The 27,738-nt window shown below is 50.2% G+C and overlaps 1 protein-coding gene across 1 annotated transcript in view; it reads left to right on the forward strand.

The window, feature by feature from the left end:
* The first annotated feature begins 1,618 nt into the window (after positions 1 to 1,618).
* Positions 1,619 to 27,738, forward strand: part of wit (kinase protein wishful thinking) — a 130,671-nt gene continuing 104,551 nt past the window's right edge. Inside the window, exon 1 of the mRNA XM_089549926.1 lies at positions 1,619 to 2,828. Within this exon, the coding sequence (XP_089406052.1) occupies positions 2,777 to 2,828 (52 nt within the window). The 5' untranslated portion in view covers positions 1,619 to 2,776. The remainder of the gene's footprint in view (positions 2,829 to 27,738) is intronic.

Here is a 27,738-nt window from a genome sequence, read left to right on the forward strand (position 1 = left end):
AAGCTTGTGTATGAATAGTTTACAACGGAACTGTTCTCTCCAGACATGGCGTCGGCGGCAATCGGCACCAAGGAATCAAGGTTTACTAAGCTTGTGTATGAATAGTTTACAACGGAACTGTTCTCTTCAGACATGGCGTCGGCGGCAATCGGCACCAAGGAATCAAGGTTTACTAAGCTTGTGTATGAATAGTTTACAACGGAACTGTTCTCTCCAGACATGGCGTCGGCGGCAATCGGCACCAAGGAATCAAGGTTTACTAAGCTTGTGTATGAATAGTTTACAACGGAACTGTTCTCTCCAGACATGGCGTCGGCGGCAATCGGCACCAAGGAATCAAGGTTTACTAAGCTTGTGTATGAATAGTTTACAACGGAACTGTTCTCTTCAGACATGGCGTCGGCGGCAATCGGCACCAAGGAATCAAGGTTTACTAAGCTTGTGTATGAATAGTTTACAACGGAACTGTTCTCTCCAGACATGGCGTCGGCGGCAATCGGCACCAAGGAATCAAGGTTTACTAAGCTTGTGTATGAATAGTTTACAACGGAACTGTTCTCTCCAGACATGGCGTCGGCGGCAATCGGCACCAAGGAATCAAGGTTTACTAAGCTTGTGTATGAATAGTTTACAACGGAACTGTTCTCTCCAGACATGGCGTCGGCGGCAATCGGCACCAAGGAATCAAGGTTTACTAAGCTTGTGTATGAATAGTTTACAACGGAACTGTTCTCTTCAGACATGGCGTCGGCGGCAATCGGCACCAAGGAATCAAGGTTTACTAAGCTTGTGTATGAATAGTTTACAACGGAACTGTTCTCTCCAGACATGGCGTCGGCGGCAATCGGCACCAAGGAATCAAGGTTTACTAAGCTTGTGTATGAATAGTTTACAACGGAACTGTTCTCTCCAGACATGGCGTCGGCGGCAATCGGCACCAAGGAATCGGTCCACAACCAGAATATGGCCTCTAGAGGAAATCATTAGGACACAGACACCATGCTGGCGCAAAGATGTCCTTTGCACAAAATGAGTCTTTGCTATGAGGCACCGTTATGCGCAGCCACAAATTGCATCTAATGTCTCAGAATATATGCAGATTGCAACATCCGGAAGCGTTTTGCACGTGCGACTGCTGTGCAAAGGCGCTTGTTGCAAAGGCTTGACGAACAATACAAATAACTGATCATGCACTTGAGTTGCATAGAAGCGATTGTACTGGGGCCTAGCATTTTAGTGCGTTGCACCGAATGAAACTATATGCATTTGATGCTGTTCGCTTTAGCACGGGCTTTGAGAGTGCAAGCAGCTGTTTGGGTGCCTTTGCTTCCTGCGCACGTGTTGCATAAGAGCAGCTTGGGTATTCGCACACGCCGCTCAGGTAGCGCGCACGCCATCCTGATATGCAAAATAAAGAGAAGCAAAGTCGGAGAGAGTTGGTACGCTGTCTCGTGAGCTGCCGGGGTCTGGGGGGCAGGGCTCGCACGCAGGAGCTCACAGGTGGGGACAACAAGCAGCCGAGGCCACGAGCGACGCAGACGGGGCTGTGCCGCATTCTCTCCGCCGGTGTGTACGCGGATAGCGAGGGGAGAGGAAGCTAAACAACGGCTGCAGCAACTCACACACAAAGGAAGCGTCGGCGGCGGCGGCGCGGGGCTTCGATTTTCGAGCTGCCGCCAGTGCCGCCGCTTGCACGCCGAGAGAGCTGCCAAGGGCGCCCCGGCGGCCTCCCCCCGGCGGCGCGCTCAATGTGGACTCCTCTGTCGGCTCGCCCAGCCTGCCTCGCCAGTCTGGCGAAGAATGCCGCCGGTGCGGCAGCCGTACTGGCTCCAAGTAGGCGCCGAAAGCCGACAGTTGCGACCGCGCTGCGGCGCCGTGTTCTGCGTGCGTAAACACCGTCGTCGGCAGTGATCATGCAGCGCCGTGCGACCTCCGCATCGCCCTGGATCGTCGCCGAAAACGTGGCCCGCTGCTGTGCCATACTACCTCCCGCAGCGGTTGCCGGCGCTGCTGCTGCTGCGTCTGGAGAGAAGCTACAACTGCTGAATTCGAAAGGGTTGTTTGGCTGCTCTACGCGTGTATAGGCCTAACCGGTTGACGGAACTGACTGTGTGCCAGCTTCAGCTAGGCTCGCCGACTGTGTTTTTTGCTTTCTTCCGGTCCCCTTGCCCGTGTAACTTCTCGCTAGGGTGTGCTGGGCAGTTCCGTGCACCAAGGCCTTGGGCGCCTTGCGCACCTGTCATAGATTTCGCTTCTTCGGGCCTCAGGTGGGGCTGTGGGTGCTGACGTTTTCGAGCCACCTCTTCAAGGGGCCGCTCACATGCGTGCCGGCCAGACGGATTTCTTCGAAAAGCGACTGCAACGACGGGGTGCGACGCACTGCTGGCGTCAACACGAAAGCGGCCGAAGCCGCGCTAGCGCTAGGTGCTCCCTGTGCATGTGTGTGAAGCGCTGCATTCTTGCGTGAAAGTTTTGCGTTGTTGATGTATATGTACCGTGCAAGCTAAGGATAACGTCTCTTTCTGCCTTCCTTTTTTGTTTCTTTTCTCCCTCGCTGAGATCTCGTCATGTCAGAAGAGAGCCACCTCATCGAGTGCTTTCCGGTTAAGCATACGCACGTACCGTGTTTCGCGTCTGTTCTATATGTGCAAAAGCCGCGCAGTCGGAGCAACGAAAATCGAAGCGACGTTCGTGGCATGTGACGGATGACGACCTTGTGAAGACTATGTGTACTTTCTTCTAATTGGGACGACGTCGTCGGTGGTGTGCTCTCGAAATGACTCCGCTGCGGCTTCTCGTCGTCGTAGCCCTGCTGGCAGTCCTCATCCGTAAGTCACTGCCTTCATTTTATCTTCTTTTACTTGCGTCTGCATTTCTTATTTTTCCTGCGGACCGAAACAACGTTGCTGTTCAGTGACTCACAAAGGCAGCCCAGTCCTCGAAGTACCGTTAGTAAACGATGGAAATGCCCCCGCGGTGTTTTCCTTATAACGTCGTTTGAAGTTTTGTTTTATTTCTTTGTTCTGGCTGCGGAAAATGAATAATGCAGAGGAGCGCATATCTAAAAGGGTTACCAGCAGTCATTAAAAGAGACACGTTACGAGCTGACTTTCAAGTGCTGTAATTGCACGATTTAAGGGCGACGTTTACAGCGGCCGCTTAGCCGTTCATGAAGCTATAATTCATTGATTACCTTTATGGCTTCGTCGTAAGGGAAGACATAACCATGCATTGTTTTACTTTGTGCCCGATCCTTCCCACAAGCTCCTTGGAGTAAACGTGCATCTGGCATGTCAAAGAAAAGCGAAGCGCACCATAACTGTCATTTCTTTAGGGGCTGGTATAGCTCTCAGTAGAGACCTCCTGGCATGACTCGTTTGTTTACCCTGATGCACACACTGCAGCATCGGAGGTCGTAATCGGGGCGGAAGTGGAAGGCCTGGGTTCATTGCATCTTCCTGTGTCAAGACTTATTTATTTGAGTGAGCGAAAATGCTCTATGTAGCCATTTTAACTCGCTAGCGTTTAAGCTTCCGAAGTGAAGGCAAGCCTGCGAAAGAACAAGAGCAAGAAGCTGTTTTGCTAAGCACACTTTGGATACGAAGTGAAATCGTGTATAACGTAGGCCTTGGTTTAGGCAAGTGGTTTACGCATGCGTGTCAGTTAGTGATGTGTATGGCTGTTCAAAAACAATAACTGCTCCACGGTGCAGTGAGCATCCGTACCTGAACTCGTTGCTGAAGAATGAGAAGAGACCGGAAGATGAAAGAATAGGCTGCTGAAGAAAGGCGCCCGGGGTCGGTTCCGTGGACGCGAGCTCCGTCTAGATGTCGGAGACTCTTTCGAAGGCCTGTCGTAGTCTGGCGTCATTAAACCATTCACAGTTGCATTCCCTACAGAACCTTCTAATAGCAGAACTAATACACTATTTGCTTATCGACAGCTATAGGCAGTTAGTCTGTAGTAGGATACAACTTAAAAAAACAGCAGTTGCTAACACTGGGCCGCGGTCCGCGGCTACTTGTAAACGCAACAGTAAACGAAATCAGCTTTTTAATGTTTGACTATATCAAACAATTCACGTATCAACATTCTAGAGGTCATAATTTTTTTCTTGTGATAAGCTTCTTGCTTAGGGAAAAGAAACGTTTAAGCAGCTGGCTACTTTTTAGTCTTGGAGGAATTTGTGCGTGCAGGCTGAATGTGGGCGGAGCTCCACTGCAGACTTAAAGGTGTATCCGACTATAATAATAAATGCACGAAATAGTGAATCTAACGGGCTGTTCCCTGACAGTGGGAAGTAGCATGTGCGGCGCCATCAACATGACACACGTCTCCGTTTGAAGCTCCTTCCGCTCCTTAGAAGCTCCTTAGTAGGAAACATAAAAATATTAAATAGGCAGCCTTCACTGCGCGTTTATAGCCCCTCCGATCAATAGCCACTATGTACTGGTAGCGAGTTGTTTGTCAGCGAAGCGACCTAAATAAATATTACAACTGAATACTCGTCACATATCGGTAAAACTTGAGTTCTCCCTGTAACTTTCTGTTAGTTGAAGGCCGGAATAATTGGTGACGTCACAGAAGTTGAGCTTTTCTTGTTTCAAATTGTGCATGTTGCTCTCTGTTATACTGATTCAAATCCATGTCAGACTAAGAGGGGACCTATACAGCAAATACAGCAATGCATTACACCAATACATGGTTGTATTGCAATTTTCATAGGGTTGTCCCAGCAAGCTGGGCAAGTGTAGATGGGTAGGGTTGGGTTAAATAAGGTACTCTAAGCATTAGGGCACTATCTTGCTTATATAGTAGTGATTAATCAGAATACTTTTGCCAAGTCAGATGGATGGAAAGAAGGTTCTCTCTTTGTTAAACTTTAAATTACGGCATGGCACTACTACTTGCTTGGGTTCCTTACTATCATTTAGTATGCTAAATAGCATAAAAAAAGGTCTGAAATGAAAATTAGCAGCGAAAAGATGTGCACTTCGTCCCAATTTGACTTGTTTACGCAAATGCGAAACATTCTTTTGCCTCGTCACTGAGGCAGTTCTCTGTCTCCAACCGCGCTACGGATCGCTGAAATTTTGCGCATTAGCGCTACAGCCTCTGCCGCTCCGCTGCCAACTTGCGCAAGCCCCTTTTTGACATTCATGCAGAGGTCTTGAAAGGCGCCTTTGTCTCCGCGCTTTGGGCTGATTGACGAGTACGCGGGCATATATTCCGTCATTCAGCAAAACGTATCTCTTACAGCTTACTTTGTGATTCTGTAAAGACAGGTCAGGTCTGATAGCCAGCTGCACATTTTTTTTTTCTTGTTTTGACTGCCGGAAGATAAATTCCTTGCAGCGTTCTCAAACCCCAATCACAGGGTATCAGGCTCTTGAAGACGGACCCTCCCTAGCAATTTGACGACACGCAAGATTAGGGGCCAATGGGGATATTTCAGACTAGCGCCGGCATAAACGACAAAAAAAAAAAAAGACTAATGACAGCTGAAGTTGGCCCACTGAGCGACTCGGTCGTAAGCCACTGTACTCTACTCGGCGACTGGAGTCTGTATTTTTGTTTTTCATTTGCTGTAATACTGGCGGTGGGGTCGTCGGGCCAACGTGGCCCTGCCGCTGGCTGCTCCGATGAAAGGTTGAACATGAAACACGATGGCTTCGCATTTGTCTGCGATTGGTTGTTCGCCAGCCATTTCATGACGACGCACCCTCGCGCGTAAAACGCGATACGAGCAGAGGCGCGGAACGTGAATCGCTACGGCGCACGGGCGGCAGCTCAAGTTTAGTCGTGTTAGCAAACATCGTTTCGAAACACTTAACCTTGCTTTTGCCCTTGTAGCCAAGTGCCACCCTTGTCTGTACCGTCGTGTGAGAAAGAGCGTCTCACCCGTGAGAAAGCGACGCGAGCGCCGGCTTAGAGGTATCAGTAAGGGCCGCCGCTGTGTTGGTACGTACAGGCGCCCAAATCTTTAACTGGCGTGCGCGAGCGGCGACTTTTCTGTGCGTCAGCGCCGTATGACGGGGCGAAGTTGGAAACAGGATGAGGCTAAGCGCATGCTCACAAAGCGCGCTCGGCTGGGCCCGTCGTCTGCCAGGCTGTTCCTTCTTAAGGACGTCACCCCTTATTATCGCGTTTCGACGAGCAGGCAGCGTGAGTAGACGAATTGTTTTGCTCGCATTTTACGTTCCGAAGAACAGCGTTGTAGCAAACAACCGAGGAAATAAAACCGAAAGACAGGCCGGACACTCCCAATCATGCGATAAGGCGGAGAACATATATCGTTCATGTGTTACTTGCTGACGCGAAAGCGTTTTTTCATCTGCACGAAGGGCGCTTATCAACACTCTGCGTGCTTTATGCTTCAGCGTGGCGACGAAACTAAAAGGCCGCTGTGAAACTGAAGTGAAGCTGCTCTGCAGCCGTGCTCGCTGCAGTTCGGAACAGTTATCATGATGCCACTCCGTGTATGTCAAGCGACAAGGTTCCGAATTATAGGGATGTCATTGGGAGGCTCATTGCATAAGGAGATGCTAAAGCAACTGGAGTGTCGGGGGCTTCAGTGGGCAGAATCATACGTGCCTACTGGGACGAAGGTCGGATCAAAGATGCTCCTCGCTACCTCACCAGGAAAATAAAAGAAGACTTGCAGATTGTTGCCTGAGCTAGTGATAACCCTTTCATAACGATAATGACCCATGTTCTCCATTCATAATGATAACGACCCATGTTCTCCGGCTTATTGCATGATTTGGCGTGTTCGGCATATCTTTCAGTTTTATTTCCTCGCTTGGTTGCTACAACGCTGTTCTTCGGAACGTAAAATGCGAGCAAAACCATTGGCCTACTCACGCTGGCTGCTCGTCGAAACGCGATAAGAAGGGGTGACGTCCTTAAGAAGGAACAGCCTAGCAGACGACGGCCCCAGCTGAGCGTGCTTTGTGAGCATGCGCTTAGCCTCATCCTATTTCCAACTTTGCTCCGTCATATGGCGCTGACGAACAGAAAAGTCGCCGCTCGCGCACGCCAGCTAAAGATTTGGGCGCCTGTACATCCCTTGAACGGTTTCTCTCTCTTCTTTCTCTAGCGCGCGCGCACGCACGCACACACACACACACACACACACACACACACACACACACACACACACACACACACACACACACACACACACACACACACACACACACACACACACACACACACACACACACACACACACACACACACACACACACACACACACACACACACACACACACACTATATTGTAATATTTCGCAATAATAATCAATGTATCCGCTGATCTCTCCTCGGCAGGCTTGCATTTTCTGGCTATTAACGTTTCTGCTATCGTCAAAAGCGTTCCCCATTGCTGTTCTATGGCACTCTTCTCGACGCGAGCGATGGAAGCGATATATAAAAAAAGATTTTACTACATATCGGAAGAATGGACTATTATCTTCGATATTTTCATATCCGTACCTTACAGTTTTCTAATATTCAAAAATTTTGTCCAAGAATGTTGGACATGAAAAAGGGGAGTGGTGAGGTTGATTTAATTTCATTCATTTAATTTTATTCGTTCAGTACATACAATCTTATGATATAATCTGTTGGGCGAATCGCTTACGAGGCCGCTCCTTAACATGAACTGCTTTCAAGGGGAGAAATATGAATCGCCGAATGCTGCCGTTTTAGCATTACAGTTTTAGCACTGCCTACATGCTTAGCGGACATCGGGCTGGTCCGGCACACGTTTGAGCTAGTAGGTCTCCGTTATGCTAACACTTCATATTAAACGTTTTAGCATACCATAGACGTATACCGGTTACCGGGCGCCTCCTGCACGTCCCCCTGCGCGCATGCGCAGTGGCCCCGCCCGGTGCCACCCATGCCAATGCGCGTGCGCGGGAGACGTCCGGTAAACCGGCATACGTCCTGTTGCGTATGCAGACAAAGTTATAATGGTTCATGGAAAGCGGGAACTGGTCGCATGGTCCCAAGTTTGATGCTGCAATAAACTTCGGCCAGAAAGAGTCAGGCGGACTTCTGGGCAGCAAAAGCTGCTTCTAGAAACCAAGCAACGCATTTTACGAAAATTCCTTCCTCTAAGTCAATCAGCCAGTGCTAATTACGGCCACTCTCTCAGAAAGTGAGTAGATCAGGACACTGTCAGATGGGTAAGTTCGACCTGAATGGATTCATGACGCCAAGGTTTGCAATTGTGTTCCTCGGGAAAATCCCCAATTGGGCTCCGGGGAAAATCCGCGAAGCGGAACCAGTTTCTTTGGAAGAGAATTTTCTTTCTGCTTGGCAAGCAGACTGACTGCAGCGGAGGTAACCAGCGTTGTTTTTCGAAGCCCAGTGTCTATCGCGCTTGAGGACATTGTGGTCTAGGGATCAGAACATCTTACAAAGTCCTCAGATCTTCTCTTCCTCTTTCTCTCTACGCCCTTTCCTACCCACTTCCCCGAAGCAGACACTGTAATAATGGACCTATGGTAGTGGGTAGCGCATGGAATTGCAGCTTTTCCTTGCTTGTTAAACAAATAAGCAAAGGTAAGTCAGCTAGCTGACTTAGCCCCGATTCCCCGGCGCCACCGAGAGTTACTCTGCTCGAACTGCGTGACAGTAGAGCCTGCCACACCATTTGACCAGAGGCTTCACTGAAAGGTGTCGTTGTCGAAGCCTCTGGACTGTGGTTAGCGTCTGCCGATGAAGCGGTATACGCGACGCTGTATTTACAGTGCGGAATACAACCACACACTTAGTCACTGGCTCTAGACACTAAACAGTATTCGAGCTTGAGGAAAAGGAAAAGAAAAAAGTTCAAAGAGTCTAAAAAAAGAACTTTTTCGCTCCGCTGCGGATAAAACAATGGACCCGCCGGGTTTCTTTGCTTGTTCAGGAGCGGCATTTCCGTGGAAGCCTGTTCGCCGTCATGCGCTTTTCAGCGGCAGGAATTTCCTCCGTTTATTTCTGCTCAGCGCACGCATCCGGGTCTGTTTATGCCCCCTCCTTCCCTTCATGAGGCGGAGGCAGGTTGCCCTGCCAGGGCTTCTTCATACCACTCCACGAGCCACGCAGATTGAAGAGCGCGCGGTTGGCTATCGTTTGAGGAACTTCCATTCAAGCGCAAAATAAACAGGCGCGCGTCATCACTGGCGTAACTCAACGCTCCGCGGCGGACGTCGGACCTCCACACATACACGCACAGGCGGCCGCTTATGTAATGTTTGCCCCTCTTTATTTTCGTAAATCGAACTTGGAGCCCATCCGGGTTGCTGTATGTACAGGATGCCATTGTTTTAAAGAAACACGCAGCTCTAAGGCGCCAAAACGCATCATCGCCCCCTCGCTGACATGGATTGATGAGCGATGTGAGCGGAGGCTGAAATATCCGCCCCCGCGGATCTATTTTGAGTGTTTGGTCAAGTCTCTGGTTTTCGCTGCACTGTGCGGCTGACTGGTGACGGAGGCATAAACGCGATATCGGGTGTCCACCCGAACGCATATATGCGGCCCTAAAGGAAACCGCGACTAATCCTGACATCTGCAAACCGTTCTAGCTAGCTGAGCTGGTGCAGGTGTCACAGTGCGTATACGGTGATCTCCAAGCTCGCACTACGAAGACTTGATTGTTTTTTTTCCTGGCCGTATATATATTCTTTGAAGTCGGCGATGACAAATTTTGGCTAATCATGTCATCAGCCGGTGGTAGGCGTTGCCTGTATTACATGAGGGCGCACCCAAAAGTTCTGAACAAATCACGCAACTGGTAGCGAGGTGCTGGAAGTAGTAAGAGAATATGTATACTTAGGGCAGGTAGTGACCGCTGATCCGGATCATGAGAGGGAAGTAACTAGTGGAATAAGAATGGGGTGGAGCGCATGTGGCAGGTTCTCTCAGATCATGAATGGCAGTTTACCAGTATCCCTCAACAGAAAAGTGTACAACTGCTGTATCTTACCGGTACTCACCTATGGGGCAGAAACATGGAGGCTAACAAAGAGGGCGCAGCTTAAGTTAAGGACTACGCAGCGAGGTAATGGAAAGGAAAATGATAGGAGTAACGTTAAGAGATCGGAAGCGGGCGGAGTGGGTGAGAGAACAAACGCGAGTTAATGACATCCTAGTCGAAATCAAGAGGAAGAAATGGGCTTGGGCAGGGCATGTAATGCGAAGGCAAGATAACCGCTGGCCCTTAATGGTAACGGAGTGGATTCCAAGAGAACGCAAACGTAGCAGGGGGCGATTCCCAGTCAGAGTTCTTATATCGTAACGTTTGCAACCCTCGCCACAGGTCCCTATGCCACAAAGACAGCCCATGGCCCCAACAGAATGAAAAGATGCTCGATAGTGATGGGCAAAACATGGTGGGGCAGAAGTTTAGTGAACGCCAGATATTAAACTAATTGGTTTGTTAGCTATCGTAGTCGAAATCAAGAGGAAGAAATGGGTTTGGGCAGGGCATGTAATGCGAAGGCAAGATAACCGCTGGTCCTTAAAGGCCTACTTGACCGAAACTTTACGTCGGCTAATTTTGCGCTCGATATAGTGTGCATGTTATTAACAATATTTATATTTAATATTAGTGCTGTGAAGCGTCTAGAATTTTAGTTAGAAGCGTTCAAAAACCTCTGTAGCAGACGACGCAGACCCCTAGCGGTGTGCTGAACAACTAACAAACCTGACCGGAAATGACGCACATTTGAGACACCGGCATCGCCGGCTCGCCAGTTTCAGGCGTTCTGAAGTGAGTGCGCGCGCCTTGTAAGCTCTTCTTCTGGCGCGTTTCTGGCTGTTTTCACCGCGAAGCTCGATGGTATCCGAGAAAAATAAACTGCTGGCATCATGTAGACGAAGTGCATGGCCGCGGAAGGGAATACGAGGAATGCGGAAAGTACCATGTATACCTCTCGTCCACTGCCCTTCACCCCCGATCTCGAAAGCTGGTGTCAGCTGTCTGGAGCTCAGGTTTTAACGCGAATTCCCCTCTCTTCTTCAAAAAAGATAATGGTGGGTGACTGACGCTTCTGCCTCGCGCTAACCCCTTTTGTGGGTTGGGCTTTGTCAATAGACCTGTCCCCGTCTACATCATGCATCAGAGCACCGTACGTCTTTCTGGCCCGATCGGCAAAGCATGCCACGAACCGAAGGCTTCGAGGCGTCTCTAATCGGGGGTATAAAGAGGAGGGGGGAACCGCTTGTCACAAGCTAGCTAAGCCGGTCCAGAAGTTAAAGTGGACGGCTTTGCTCATCGAGCAACGCCCTTTTGACGGCACGTTATTTACACCAGGCAGAGGTCTAAGGAGAGGTCTGGTTCGTCTGAAAAGTAATCAACATATGCACACCCGTTTATTGCAGGCCGGGCTGAGAGTCCTGGAAGGCCACACAAGCGTTACTGAAAACGTCGACTTTCTTACTGCCTCACGGCATTCACACTTGAGGTCGATTACAGGAAGCTTCAGCGTTACCATTCGAGACGCGTCTCCAAGACCCCAGAGAACTGCACGCATTTTATTTGAATGATAATCTTTTCAAAGAATTTTGATTTTATTCAGTAGGGTAAGGGCTAGTTGGTGATCCATAACATATAAATATCAAATTTATATGTTTGGTTAGAGACACGGTAATTTGCGCGGTGGGCGTATACGGTCGACTGGGGTTCGGCAACCACGTCGTTCTGCCCAGCTGTGTGGTTTGAAAAGATTAGAAAAACCTTTCCGTCCCTGCAGTACACGGGCTTTAAGTGGTTCTAGGTAAATACTGTAATGAACGCAACGCATAAGTTTCTGTTCATTTGAATCGACATGTATTTCGCAACGCGCAGTGCTTGCCCGACCGAGGCGCGCAAAGATAAACCAGCCCACCATCGGCACCGCACTGATGCCACAGTCCTCGAAGAGAAAAATATATATTTATTTTGCAACACAAATTTTGCTTCTGGCATATTCTTTCGCTTAACGCAGCACTTAATTCTCATCAGCTCTATTTTTACACATCCATCTGTTTTTATTGATTTAACTGGCGTTCACAGCACCTGTTCCAAATTTCTGTGCACAGGCAAGAATACCTTTCGACGGGGGAGAAAAATGAGAAGGAAAAGGAGAAGGCAGGTCATTTTTTTTTATCAAGACAACAAAAACCATATTGCACGCACAGCAGAGCGCACATGTGCTGTTGGCACGCGCGTGCCCGCTCAAAAAGCCGACTTTATAATAGAAGCACTTCTACTTGGCCTCCATTTGAATATGCTTCCTTCCTCCGCTATATCCGAACTTTGCACAAGCTGTAATCGAATACTGCCAGGCAAACAGCGCTCACAAGCATTGCGGCGCGATCATCTTCACTGAGGTTGAGCCAGGACTTTTCTAGTCTACTACAGCAAACAAAAAACGTTTAAAACTTGTTCTAGGGCGTTTCATCCGTTTCAAGATGTGTGTTTTCACATATAACCAGTATTTATCGCACAAAGTGCTGCACGCGCTACCGCTACCAGCGCTTTGCTCGAGCCGCAACGAGCAGACGCTCCGAACCCGTCCGGAGTAGTCTCAAACATGCGTCACTTCCGGCGGGCGGCAATGGCGCCCGTTTTTCCAGTTTCGGTATTGAAAACTCTGATTTTTGCGAGTCGTTAGCACCGTAACTGCTTGAAACTGGAGCGTAATGTTTTGTGGATAGCATAATACGGGGGTGTACTATGAAAAAACAACCTTTTTACGGTTTGAAAAATTTCGGTCAAGTAGGCCTTTAAGGGTAACGGAGTGGATTCCAAGAGAAGCCAAGCGTAGCAGGGGGCGGCAGTAAGTTAAGCGGGCGGATGAGATTAAGAAGTTTACGGGGATAGGGTGGCCGCAAGTGGCGAAGGACAGGGTTAATTGGAGAGACATGGGACAGGCCTTTGCCCTGCAGAGGGCATAGTCTGGCTGGTGATAATGATGGCGAGTTGGAGTGAGGTCACACTGTCACAACTGTGAATCACTTCGTTCCCAAGTGCCAGCAAAGCTTCTTTTTCCGAGAAACAGCGTGTGTTAATCATAATTAATCCTGTTTACAAACTTCGAAAGACCTTCCCGAAGTGAAGTGGAACTGAAAACTGCCCACTTTGGTGGCGGTGTTGGTCTGAAAATTAACCACAGAGAGAATTTGACGCAAACACGTGCCATTTCGAGAAGTTTGCGGACTAAAGTGTGGTCGCCTGTTGCACGTGAGATAGCTAGAGCTTTGGAAGGATTGATGAGCTGCTCGTCGCTGGCGGTGGGATATGAACGTTCGAGAAAAGCCGGAGACAGTGTATCAGGAAGAGATGATGATCATGATGATGTGAAAGTGTATGTAAGAGCGTCACCTTTTGCCAATATGCTCATCGACCTGATTATTTTACCCTTCTTTAAAGACACTTGCAGTAAGGACTACGACGGCGCTGCCATATTGCTCTCTAGACTGTCGTGTGCACCTCATCTTTAGTCGGATACAACTCAAGAAAGGAGCGGCTCTTCCGAGTCAAAGAATCCCCCTCCAGCCAATGGCGTCTGCCGATTCTCATGACCCTGCCAACACGGCAAAGCTAAGAGTGGCAGATGAAAGGGGACGGTCCCCTCCCTCCATAGTCGGAGATAGTCTCCTCCCTGCTTTCTCGGGCCGCTCCCTGCATTGTCACGCTAGCAGGTTCGTGAAAATCGACCGACGCCATTGGTTGGAAGGGGTGTCCTTTGACGGGGAAAAGCCGCTTCGTTGTTGAGTTGGATCCAGTGGAAGCGGCATCGGAACCGGTTTCCGAAAGTCCAGAGAGGCGGGCGTATCGTCAAGTCCCTCACCCGATTTTTTTTTACATGTATGTTGCTGCTACGGACATAGTTAGGGGGGAGGGAAAAAATTGTATTTTAAAAGCCCAGTCCGTGGCGTACCCAGGTGTGTGACATCGTTTTCGCATTTAAAACTCGTTAAATTGCAAACCTTAAAAAGAAGAAAAAAATCCTCGCTCGGCCAGAAACGCACGAACTGCACCGTTTCTTTTCTTTAGATAGTACACCTGGAATAGTTTGCATCGCCGCATCTTGCTTCTGCTGTTTACGGACGATGGCGAAAACGAGACGAGCAGCTCATCGCCGATTCCGTCGACCCTTCTCCGCAGCCACGCGCGGACTTCTTTTTTTTAGAGCGCAGCTCTTTGGCGTCCGTTCCTGGGTTTCGCGTCGTCGTCGGCGTCGGCCTCGTAACCAGCTCCGCCCCCAATGTCAAGCTTTTCAATTGGTCGAAATGCTCGTGACGTCACAGTGCGCGAATTTCAAATGGGGCCAATTGTACTTTGGCTAGTAACCATGCAACCAATCAAAGGGATCGTATAGTGATGCTGCAACTAAGTTGGATTGAGTTTAGTTAATTGCTTAGTTAATCAATTAGCCTAATTAATATAGAGGAGAATGAAGAGGTCAGAAGAAAAGAAAAGAAAGACGCGCGCCGCAGCGACAACAGCGTCCGCGGAAGGAGACGCTGCTGAAAAAAAAAACAGATAAGTACGAAGCCGCGTTCCCTCCACCACCACGCACTTCCCCACTCAGTAAGACGTTGCTCGTTTCATATACGTTGTGTCGAACATCCTAGACAGTTCCAACAATTGACAGGTTAATGACAGAACACGATGGATAGAAATACAAGAATATAAATATGAAATAGCCTAATTAACCTTTCTAGTTAGACCGCATAAATCAATAAAACCGAGAACGAAATTGGTCGAGTTGGGGAATCGAACCAGGGTCTCCGGAGTGCGATACGAGCACGCTAGCCACTCCGTAATGCCAGCTGAATGGTTTGGAATGAACAAAGGCGCGTCTAGCTAATACGGCGTCTTCGTTCACTCCCATCTTCCCCCTTTCCCTTACGGCGAGGTGCAGGTGTCCACCCAGATATGCGAGAGAGATACATTTCCTTTCCTCAAAAAATAAATTTACCGTCCAGCAAGGCGTACAGCCGAATTGGCGATGGCGTTCTGTGGACTCCCTGGCAGCGTTGCAAGACGCTGTCGCGTTCCACTCTTACAGGCGAAGCTTAACATGTTAACCACACATCAGTAACACACGCAGACAGCCAATGGACGCGTCATTCGCTGGCAGCACTTGATTCATCATTCACAACCACATTCTTAACGTACGCTCCCTTGCCGCACATGCCAAGGACGTACACCACGATCACATTCTGCGCCACTCCTCTGTACTTTGCTTTGCTGAAACCTGGATGGATCCCGAAGAGCCTCTCGACATCATAGATTTCCTATACTGCTGTGGTGCTCGCAGAGACCACAACAGAGCGGCGGGAGTCGCTATCTACTTGCGCACAGGTCTCTCTGCAATACCAGTCGAAATGTTTGGCACGTCACATGAAGTTGGCGAACTGTGCGCCGCAAAGTTGCCCAACGGCTTGCTGGTAGTAGCTGCCTACTTCGCCCCTACCGCACTCACGAAAGACGTCGTGCACTTCCTGCAACTCGCATTAACCGTCCATCGATCCACACCGATGTTAGTAGTGGGGGACTTTAATGTTGACATAAAGACAAACAGCAATTTCCTAACACTTATGCGGGAGAACATCCGGTTCCTCTCGCTCGTAACGCGTCCCACGGCTGTGACAACCTCGCGAGGCACTTGTATAGATCTCGTCTTTGAGAATCAAGCATTGGTGTACCAAGTCGAACATATATCAGTCTATTTCTCCGACCACAAAGCTTCCTTCATGACTGTCAAGAACTGTTAGTGGAGTCTTTGTTAAAGGAATACGTGTGAAAAATAAAAAAAAAATTCTGTGATAGCGCATACATGTGTTGCTCGATTTGTTTGCCTCAATCTATCGAAAAGGTGAAACAGCTTATTTGCTGCGCTCAAATTTCGCATTAGGAAGTAACGTCATCGTCGGTAATTTTTTTTTTTTACCGTTCCTGTAATATTGTTCGAAAACTAGGCGTGTTCGCAAAAAGGGTCGACGGCCTTCATTCTACGTATTTACTTTCTTTTCATCTGATCTGGTAGGCATACGTGTAACCCAGGACTGCCAGCCTATATAGTATTACATACGCTGCGTTTCTCGGTAAAACTTTTCTTTTTCTCCGCTTTTTTATTGTTTTTTTTTACCTCGCTGTCTTCCGGTGCTGTGTTTGTCATGCAGCTTGTCAGCTGCGCGAAAAGCTTGAGCTTCGAACGTCGCATCTTTCATTCTTTCCCGCTTTTCTTTCATTTCCTAACTTTATTTTCAGATTACTTTCTTTTTTTTTTTTGATTGCGTTCGCTACGTCTCCGCCAGAAATCTCGAAAGTTCGGTTTGTCGAAGAATAAAGTCGTTGCCGGAAGGCGACGCTCGCGTTCGCTGCTCTGCTGCCTCTGCGCAAACAGGAAGGGGGGGGGGGGCGCACAAAACGAAAACGAAGCTTCTTTCTTTATGAGCGAGAAAATAGAGAAAGAGAGCGGGGGGGGGGGGGGGGGGGTGCACGACGAAAGCTCGCGCATTGCAGCCGGCGGCGGCCCGTGTTATGTATATTTGCCCCCCGTCGCTGATGCGCGGTTTGCACGATCCGTGCCGTTTCGTCGTACGGAACACGATACCGGCGGTAGAGGAAAGGGCCGACCGGTTCGCCTCGAAGCACGTTACGGACCCGTCGGAGTGTTTGCCGACGAGCCCATCGCCGACCGGGAAACGCGGGCGGAACGAAAGTAGCGGAATCCCGCGCTGCTTTCCTGCGGAGGGAACGGCCTCGTAGCAGCCTCGTATGGTCCCGGCGTCTGATGATTGCTGCGGGCTGCATGTATAAAACGTCATCTACAGATTGCGCCCGTTTTCGTTCCGTGATCAAACGGAAGTCCGTAAATTACTCGCGCATGTGTGCTTTTTAGGAAGGAAATGGATGAAGGGTACGGAAGAAATCGGATAACGTCGTAGCTACGGTAGCACGTTCTTCTTGTCGCTGGCGTCAGTAGGAACAGCGCGTTCTATCATCCCCACGTTCGCTGCCGTTACTTTTCTGTCGTCCTTGGATGGCGCGTGATGGCATGCGCTTGATGAGCAGACGACGAACGCCTGTGTATGTGTTGGTGATGACGATGAGCAGAATAGCTACCGGACAGCTGTTTGTGCCGGCATCAAGACTGGTGCATTTCGCTCCGTGCGAGGCAGGGGCTGTAGGCTAGTAATAGTTAGAGATGGTACTGGCCTGACGCGTCGCGTTGTCCCGTATGAAGTGGAGCCAGCGCCGTTGCAATGCGCGCGTGTGTGTGTCGCGTTATTAGAAAAGAGCAGCTTTGGCGTGAAATCGAAAGGCAACGGAAAGAAAAAAAAATTAAAAGAACTTAACAAGAGAAAGTTCGGACTGAAATGAGATGAGCATGAAATGGTTTCGACGAGGCTTCAAGGAACTTAACTTCTTTGTCTTTAGCGGAGGACGCGGCTTTGAAGTCGCGATAGATTATCGTTTTTTTCGTTCATTTAACTATTATATAAGCCTAGTTTTCTATGCTGCCCCGAAGTTTCATAGCTGGAACGCACCGGGGAAGTACCCTAAAAAAATTAATTATTTCGTCCACCCCTGCGGCACTGCATATCGGGCAAATGCTCGAAAAATCGTCGTTCTCCTCCTTCCGAGATTTTTTTTTTGTCTAGATTCTCACTTCGTGCAGCAGATTTTTTTCGCGACTAGTTTGTCCATTTTGACCCCGTTTGTTTAGTGACACTCAGAGAACCCTGCTCTATGCGATGACATTCTTGCTTTGTCAGTTTAATGAATTCTAGATCTTTGGCGTCACGTCATATTTACAGTTAGACACATCTAGCCAACTGTTTTGTAGCAAAACATTAAAGCGTGAAATTTGTGTCGCGGAAAGAAAAAAAGAACATGTAGGAATGGCTTCACGTGTGTGTACATGCACTGAGAAATGCACTGAATGCTGAATCAGCCTTCTACTACAGTTGGTCTGGTCTACAGGCGTTTTGCAAGGTGTAGAAGAGAAAAAAAAAATGCATAAAAGATTCTCAAGATACAATACTATGAGGCAAGAATACAAAGTATTTGGTTTGGTTTATCGGGTTTAACGTCCCAAAGCGTCTTAGGCTATCAGTGACGCCGTTGCGAAGGTCTCCGAAAGTTTCGACCACCTGGGGTTCTTAACGCGCACTGGCATCGTACAGTACACGGGCCTCTATTATTTCGGCTCCATCGAAATGCGACCGCCGCGGCCGGGGTCGAACCCGCATCTTTCGGGCCAGCAGCGTAGCAACATAACTACTGAGCCACCGCGGCGGCGCAGTTATGTTTCAAAGCATTACTAACGTGCAGTTAATACTAAGTATATTGCTTTCTCATCCCAGTAGACGCCTTCAAGGTTTTTGCGGTATGCTGTTCGTGTCGTGATGTATGTGCACCGACGGAGCGAGGGAGTGGACGACAGAGTCAGACCTGTCATGCTGGCCTCTGCTGTTCTGTATCCGTTTGGCCGCGTGGGCAGTGCACCTCATTCCTATACATAGCTTGCACCGACGTCACATCCGGTGGCCGTTGGTTGCGAGTCGGCCATGCTGCCGAACCACCGCCAGACCGCCTCTAGCTTTCCGCTGCCTATGTTAGCTCGCAACGTGTCGATTTTCGTCCATCATTAGATTCGGTATGGTTTTGTGTGCCACCCTTGGCTGCTACGATCGTAGCGACTGCTCCAGGTGAAAGAAGAAGCCATTTAACACGAACTTCATCTGCATTGTGTCGTCGACTAAATGTTTACGAAAACGTGGGAAGCAATGACTACACTCTTGAATGTTGCTGTTTTGATTGACGCCATCGAATTTGTCTGAACACAAACCCAGACTGGGTCCCGTGTCGCTGCATCATAGCTAGAGCACTAGGCAAGCCGGCTCGCATTAAGCGCGACGATTTGGAACCCGTCAACCCAAATTTACTTGTGCGCGGACTGCACTTTGTGACAAGTAAGAGGCTTGTGTCGTCGACTAAATGTTTACGAAAACGTGGGAAGCAATGACTACACTCTTGAATGTTGCTGTTTTGATTGACGCCATCGAATTTGTCTGAACACAAACCCAGACTGGGTCCCGTGTCGCTGCATCTTAGCTAGAGCACTAGGCAAGCCGGCTCAGATCGCCACGACCGTAGCGAGCAATGACGGCAGAGAAAGCGGCGTGCCGAGGCCAAGCTTCTCGTCTCGTTGCTTGCGCATCGCAGACAGGCTTCTCACCCACCTGCTGTAGAAATCATTGTGTGCCTCCATTGATTCGAAGGCTTTCATTGCTTCCAACTTCCCAAAGCTGGCAAGAGTACACGACATCCCCCGAGGGCCACTTCAAGGAACACATCAACGCCCGTCTTCGCGTCGACTCCCGGTTGCAGCGTGTGCGGATCTGTATCATCGCAAATTTTCACTTTGTCTGCATAGCGTACGCGCGCCGATCGAATAAATTCAGACTAGTAGCCTGCACTGAATGGTTCATTCCTCTGTGGAGTAGGCATCGCGCCTGAAAGATAAGAAAATAATCCAAAATGTCCGAGGAGTGGCCAGGCATCGCAGGGCGGACGGGCGGGGACGGCCGAATGGTTCGGCAGCATGGCCGCAAGCGCTTGATGGGGGCGGAAGTGACGACACGTGCAACCTATGTATAGAAGACTTATCGGTGCTTGCTTGAGCACCGCATAGCGGCGCGCTCCAAAATTAGGCGTCGCTTCCGGCGCCTGTCGTCGCGCTGGTACGCGAGGCCTCTCACAGGTGCAACTATTCTCGGTCCGCTGGAACCTCCAAAACGTCCCCACTGGGCTCCTGTATTGTAATAACACACAAACGCCCGTGTGCGTCCCCGGATCCTGCCGCCGGAAGCGTGCGCAATCGCCGCTGACGGGCGCGTTGAGCTGGCACAACTTAGAACGGTGCACGGTGATGGCAGCAGCGGTGTGGCGCCGTGTACGTCGAGCATTTTGGTGCCGACAGCCATTGGTAGGGACTCAAGTTTGTTGCAGAGAAGTTGGCCGTTGTTGGAAGCCTCGATAGGATACACGGGATTCTACGAGAAAGACCCACTGCGAGTTGTTCATGATGGTCGTGATACAGCACTCTGGCACCGGAATTTGTTGATCTTAGTACTGTGATGAGGAGGAAAGGGTTGTTGGCGGGGAGAGGATGCTGCGTATAGTGAAGGGCTCCGGAATAATTTTGTCCACTTGGGTATCTTTAACGTGCCGCCATCGCATAGTATACACGGACGCCTTTTGTATTGCGCCTCCGTTGAAACGCGGCCGCCGCATGGCCGTCTTCAATCTCGGCCGTGGTTGTAAGGACAAAAAAGGCTCGCGGATTCCTACGCTTGTGTCCAACAGTGCGAAATGCGCTCACTGAGCGTTAACTACAACTTATATCTGATACGTACACACTCTTGCGGGCTATATTCGGTTGGGGAGCGAATTAACGGCAGGGCGCCTTTTTTTTTTTGCTTTTTTCAAATAACTGTGTAGTATTAACATGGTTAAACAGACAGTGGCGACAAGCTTGAGTACAGTCCGCAGTTCATCTCGCGCCTCCTGTCGTCCGTCTTCCTCCGCAGCGTTGCTGGTCGGATCCTTTTCCCGCTCCTTCGCTGCGGCGTGGCGGAGGATCGCCAACATAGTTGACACGCATTGATAAATACGATGTGAAATCTAGCTAATCCGATTCATTCGAAAGTGTGGCGAGAATGGGGAGGAGGAAAACACTTGAGCGTAATAAAAAGCCCACTGAAAAGGAGCCCTTGCTCCGCTGGGAATACGCCGATATTTTTTTGTGCACTTTATGCGCTAAAACTGTACAGTGCTCTGGGAAGCTGCGGTGCAGGCTTCAGGTACTCGGCGGACGAATTCGGCAGAGCATGCGGGAGCTACCCGCGATTATGGCCGACGACTCGGCTGTCCCGAGTGCAGGCACGCGGGGCCCAGTCAGAATTGTTCCCTCGTCCTTACCTGGCCCTTGGTTGTCTGACGCCAAGCGAATTGCTGACTGCGCTGAGAGGCGAACGCAGAGCCGATAAGACACGCAGTCGCACATACCAAGCGCGTGTGTGACGATGCGTATGTGTATGTGTGTGTGCGAGGGTGGGGAGGGGGCGATCTTGCACAACGTTTTTGTCGAACCTCTTTCGTCGAAGAAAATTGTGCCCTGTGTGGCTTCTCTGTGGCGAATTTTCCTCTTGGAGGAGGAGAGCCGACGTTAAACCCCCCCCCCCCCCCCCCCCCCCTTTCAGTTTTCCTTCCCTGAATCCGCCTTGGTGTCCGCCTCCTACACTGACCTCGGCTTTATGCGCAGACGATTAAACTGACTCGTGCAATTATTGATCCTATCCGAAGCCAGCTCTGCTGCTTCGGCAACTGTACAGATTAACCGATTTGCCGGTTTCCCTATTCTCAGTACACGAGATATATGCTGTGGTTTGAATCAAATCCGTTTACTTCGGCACCTGAAACATTCAGAGGTCAGGGTAGCGGCAGGATAATGCTACCCGTAGAGTGATGGGCGGACTCGCAGCACCTGGTTTAGAGCACCGGCAGCATTGGTTAAAAAAAAAAAAGAAATCTGCATAGTAACAGCCTGCTTAACATTGAACATTATCCTAAACGAAATCGTAGCTTTATCGGAGGAATTTGTCCATCCACCACGAACTGTGCAAAGTGCAGGTAGAATTGAAAGCGGGGTTTATTTCTGTAGCGCCACTTATGTCGAGTTTTTCTTTCTAACCTTTTAGTCGAGATGGGCTGTTTAAACAAAACTCCGCAGATGTTTATACGTTTTACCTTTGGCTTTTTTGTTTTTCTTGTTTTCTTTTGTGTGTGTGTGGGGCTTTCAGCACTGTATTTGTTTTCTTCCAGCTCGAATGGAAGCGACATGGACCCGCATTCAATGAGAGCCAGCGTATTCCGAACTCGGGAAGGTAACAAGAGAGCTGGGGGGGGGGGGGGGGGGGGGAGAGAAAGAGAGAGAGAGAGAGAAGAGAGCGCGACCGACGCGGTGGAAATGCGGAGCGAACGTGTTTGGAAGCACCCGCACCAGAGACACACGGATGGCTGAAGCACAGCCCGCATCGTGCATTGCTGATCATACACATCGCGGCAAGAGCGAAATTGCGCGCGGACTTTTGATCCTGCAGCGAAGACGTGAATCCGGCCCACATACGCACCAAAATGGGTGCTCCACGTATACGGAGGGGACGTCGGCCGTTTCGCGTAATTTATGCCCCGGCCGAGACCTTCGCTTCTTCGGGTAACAGCGCTAGGGGCATTTCCAATGGAGGCTCCTTTTCTTTTTTTATTATTTTCTGTCCCTTCGTTCCATAGAGCAGGCCTTCGGAATAAATGCAAAGCGCGCCCGGCGATGCTCGCAGCGAAGTTGGCATGCGTCCCGGGATGCGCATATAATGTACAGAAGGTTCTGGCGCCATTGGCGGGCAGCGGGCGAGCCCGCGGCTCTCATTTTTCGCGCCATTATGCGGATGTTTTGGCGGGAAATGGTCGAATGGGGGTAGCGGTGACCTAGCCTCGCAGAGCCAGCATGCGTCGATTTCCGCTCCTTTTGCCTGCGATCCCTGATTGCTGAGAGACATCGGATCGGCGTCACTGGCGTAATGCTCACCCTTCGCTCGCTAGAACGTTCGTTTCGGCGCCCTTATTTAAATGTGCCTCCTGCGTAGCGGAACAAACGGCGCGTGTGCATGCAGCAGGGCTACCATCGTTTCCTGCTAGCGGTCCCTCTCTCTCATTCTTAGGTGCCAAGCCTTCTCTCGCACTTCCTCTACCACCCTTCGCCATCTTGCTGCCAGATCCCAGAGACAGGCAGCGAGCCAGTGCGCGCGGCTTTTTAGTAGCTCGATAGCGTCGACGGGAGACTACATGATACGCGATGTGGGACGCCCCCCTACCTCTGCTTCTCTGATTGGTCTTCCCTCCCCTCCATCCGCGTAGCTCTGCTTCCATTTCGCGACGGGTTAGTTGCGTGGAGGTTTCATGCATAGAGCCAACCGAAGAAGGTTTCCTAGCAACCCTTTTCCTTTTTTGCGTTAGCGAGTCCTCCGGCGCGGGTCAGAAATGTGCGCTGATTTAAGCACCTACAAAGTTGAAAATGCCTATGGCGATGTTCGTGGAACGCGTAATGGCTGTTTCGCGTTCGCGGTGTCGCGCCGGTTTCCCGGAATCATTCCTTTTCATTTATGAGGGCTCGGAGAAATGAACGCGTATATACGCCGACACGGGGACAGCGGGGGGTTCGCGTTTCGTTTCTTATGCGCCGACGGTGCTCGTGACGAGCGGTGGAGCGCAAGAACTCTGGATCGAGCCCGTCTTCGTTCGTCGGAGAGTTACTCAAGCAAGAAGCCTAGTATTCTCTATGTGCGCACATGTCCGGAAAAAAAAGAAAAAAAAACGCGCGGTAGGGGGCCCGGATGAGCTTCTTATGCGGGCGCATACCGTTAAGTAGCAGTTGGTTTTACTTTTTTTTTATCCTCCAGTCGTCGAAAAAATGGGGGCATTACACTGCTGTGCGCATGGAGCACTGAATTCTGCGTTCGGTGCCATCATCATGCTGTCACACACCGCTGTCATACTGCCATCGTAACGACAGGGGTTGGAAAGCGGGGAGGGGGGGGGAGGAGGAGGGGGGGGGGGGCGGGTGCGGGTCGACTACCAGGTGAGAAATTTTGTATTTAAGAAACACACAGGCCCTGCTCTTTCATGCGTTCGAAGAATTCGCTGTATACATTGCAAGAACTGCCTAAAGAATAAGCCCCTCACAGTACTTCTATTTACCCAATAATTGTTATAGAAATCGGGCCATATACATGGGTCTCTTTGTGAGTCCTCCGTACCCCTGTGTTTCGAGCCTCTTGTAAACGCGGGTGGAGTCAAGAGCTGTTTTATCATGTAGTCAGTGCCGATCTTCGTGAATGTCATTCTTCAAGGTGCTTGAGCAACGCATCTCGTTTAATATGGATGGGATCCTCCTCCGTGGAGAACCGGCGCTTCTTATCGTTCCAGTGGCAGGCGGGGGGCATCTCACTGATGCTTGTTACCGAGCGGATATGATAATTTCAACTCTGTCCCTGGTCCGTCGAGTTTGCTTAAGGTTCCTCTTAGAACGCATGCACTCTACGTACAAGTTTCCGTAAAGCGAGGCCTCTCTTTTCGCTGCTGATACGGACACGAAATGCACAGATGTGAAGCGCGTGCAGCTTTGTCGTTCAGTTTTATCGCAGGTCCTCTTTTCGTATTCTCATCCTGCTACCTTTATCCGCGCCTTTGTCCGAGCCGACGCACTGTTCCAGGCCGGCGGGACACCTCGGCTACGTGCATTCTTTTCTTTTTTTTCGGTATGATTAGTACTGGCGTCACCATCGAATTTCAGGCCGCACTGCATGGTGGGGGCCGGTAGGTTGCTCATACCTGAAGGTTGTATGGGAAATGACGGACTCGTTATGACGTACACATGGAGGAAGCCAACACTTACCGAAACTAAGGGGCACAGGGGAATGTTTCTTTTTTTTAAAATTGTGATGTTCTTCAATGGGATATTACTAGTGTAAATAAATATCATTGCTTAGAAAGCAGAAGAAAAAACGACCACATGCTGCCAGCGGGATCCGAACCCACGACCTCCGAAAAAAATAACATCCCTCTGTTCTCCTTTGTTTCGGGGACTGTTAGCTTCCTTCATATATCAGAGTATAAGTGAGGAATTCATGAGTGGGACCGGCGCTCTGTCTCATAAATTGCTAGCACTGCAACGGACGCTACAGGCTGTAAGGGAACGGCCCGCCCGCACTGTATTACAGGCTGTAATTCAATCATTCGACCTTGAGCTCTATATAGAAATAGTGCCACGTAGAAATTCGGTAGTCCCCCAACGCAGTACAGCCTTCCTTCCTTTGTTCTCCTGGTTATCTTATGGCTGATTGCGCTCTACCGCGCAGAGGCGTGCCCCATACCTACCAAATGTTAAAGAGGTACAGCCTTTGTCAAAAGTTTAGGGCCCAGGGGGTTTGCTTCTGGGCCATATTGCTTTGCTCACAATGCGTCCTCAGGGTCTCAAATCTTCTGAAGGTAAGAAGGTTTTTGGGTCCTGCTCCCTCCGATGCGTAGGACTTCCATTAGTGCTACAGGAGCGCCACAACAGTGCTTAGAAGCAAATCCCCTGGGCTCTAAACTTTTGACAAAGGCTGTACTTCTCGTGCAAGTTTTAAGGATCTAAGCCGTAGTCCCGTGTAATTTTTTTTTTTGCTTTCTAGTTGACTTGCCCCTATGCGCGGCCCTGGTTCCCTTCCTTACTTCTTGGTCCTTTATTTGCAGCAGTGCACATCGGGATAGCTCTTGACATATTTTCTTCTATGACCCCCCTCGCTACGATTTAAAGGAACAGGCTTATTCCAAAGCTCGCGTAATCTTGCATCGCCGGCACCGTTCCCTGAGTCTCGTGTTTTTCGCTGAACATGCTGTCTTCTGTGTGGTGGCTTGGAAAGGAAACCTTCAGTCGGGAGGGAAAAGAAGCAAAAAAAGGAGAGCACCGCAGGTAAAGAAGAAAGTTAATGCACGAAAGTTAGAAAGACATTCCCAACGAAAAGAAAGAAAGAAGCAAATAAAAGAACAAAAAGGAGGAAAAACGTAAACAGGCCAACGACGGCAGCGAAGGTGACGAACCAGAGGTTGGAGAAGAATGGAAAGGCCAGTTTCGCCGGAAGAATGCAGCTGGAGGCCAGAGAAGAAAAAAAGAAAGAGTAAGGAAAGAGCACGAAGAAAAAGAAAGACACGCAGAGTAGCAAGATCGAGGCGAGGTGTCTGGGTCGCAACAAAAGCAGGGAGAAGAAAGAAGTCGGCAACGCAACGCCGTCATTGCCGAGTTCGTGGTGGTCGGTCGGCGGAGACGATCTACACCCTCTCCCTCTTTCCCATTTTTGTTTTCTTGCTCTCCTCCTCCTATTCCATCACACCCTCGTCCTTCGCCCAGCGTCCCCTTCTTCCTTCGCGCCCACTGCGTACGTGCGCTTGTGTTTCATTCTTCTCAGCGCAGCCTGTAATGGTCGCGTGGTGGTCCCGTTGCGTCCCTCCTCCTCCTTCTCCCCCTCGCCACCTTTGTGCCGGGGCCCCATTGAGTGACGCCACTGCCGCCGCGCCTTTATTGCCGCGTCGCCTTCTTCGCGGTCGTCTTCGTGGCTGGTGGAATAGTGGCGCGCTCCCTTTATGTGACCGGCATCCCCCGTGCCTTCGCCGCGTGGATTCCCATCGTCGCTCCTGGAAAAGCCCGGCTAGGGCTTCGTCGGATCGCCGCACACTCGCGCGCACCCGACGGGAGGCGCGGGAAAGGAGGCGAATATAACGGCGCCGCCCGCTGCGAACCGTGCAAGCGTCTGGAACGCGGCCCGCCGTTCGCGCTTGACCGTCGAGCTGCAGCGGCGCGAGCAGGAATGGACTCGGAGCGCGCTTGTAAGTACGAACAGAACGCAATGGTCGTGCCTTCTGGCTAGGCGTGGACGGTGGTAATGAAGAATACATTCAGGACCAAGTCGTGACGTCATTGACGTTACGGAACCCGGGCTGAGGAATCTCCATACATTGGTGCCACCATGGGATGAGATCAAGCAAAGCTATTTTTGTCGTCACACACACACACACACACACACACACACACACACACACACACACACACACACACACACACACACACACACACACACACACACACACACACACACACACACACACACACACACACACACACACACACACACACACACACACACACACACACACACACACACACACACACACACACACACACACACACACACACACACACACACACACACACACACACACACGCGCGCGCGCACGCACGCACGCACATCGGCTTCTTCGATCGCGACGGCACCGGACCCAACAGAGGCAGAGTGCGATGCTTGTTAAACCCAGCACCGTGGCCGAGTGTGGCGCTGCCAGGAGAAAGCATCGAGGCCCGAATCACGTGACCGAGTGGTGGCGTGCGCGCGAAGCAGAGGCTATAGCAAAGGAGATGAGCCGTGCTGACCCACTCGACTTTGCATTGACCCCATCAGATTAAATGGGAGGCTCAGTAGCTGATTCAGATTGGGCACGCACGGCTTGCGAGCGAGGCTGGCGAGGCGTATGCCGGAGAGGAGCAGGAAGAGGGAAGGGAGGAGTGGAGAAGATACCTTCGCTTGGACGCTGTGCGTTTTGCGTCTTCTGTCCACGTGTGTGCGGCGTGGGGGAGCAATCTTGGTTTCGAGCTTGTTTTGCTCGTTCACGGCCAACGATATGAGACCGCGCACAAAGCGGTCGTGGAGTATACACACAGCTTTGCCCCGTGCCTGTGGCGTCTGTCCTGCGTTTCGTGTTGCGTCCATGCGATCTTTCGCGTCATTCCTATTCGCTGTCGTGAATGGAAAAGCGGTGCTAGGAGAAGTACTCCAAGTTATTATTAGTGGCTCTCTGTTAATAAAATAACAGTGGAAGGAAAAGATATTGCTAGCTTCTGCCATCGAAACCTGAAGCACAAGAGCTGCGGCTAGCGTGAGTAAAAGGATAGGGAGAAGACAGGCATTTTACCGGGGCGCTTAAGGAACTTACTTGCGAGTGACGCGAAAGCATTGCTATTCTCTTCCAATTTCACTCTAATCACGTTCCAATTCTATTCTAATATTATTCCATTCCTTTGTAGT

Source organism: Amblyomma mixtum, chromosome 6 (genome assembly GCF_055824585.1).
Source record: "Amblyomma mixtum isolate Tamu chromosome 6, ASM5582458v1, whole genome shotgun sequence".
NCBI classification, from domain to species: Eukaryota; Metazoa; Arthropoda; class Arachnida; order Ixodida; family Ixodidae; genus Amblyomma; species Amblyomma mixtum.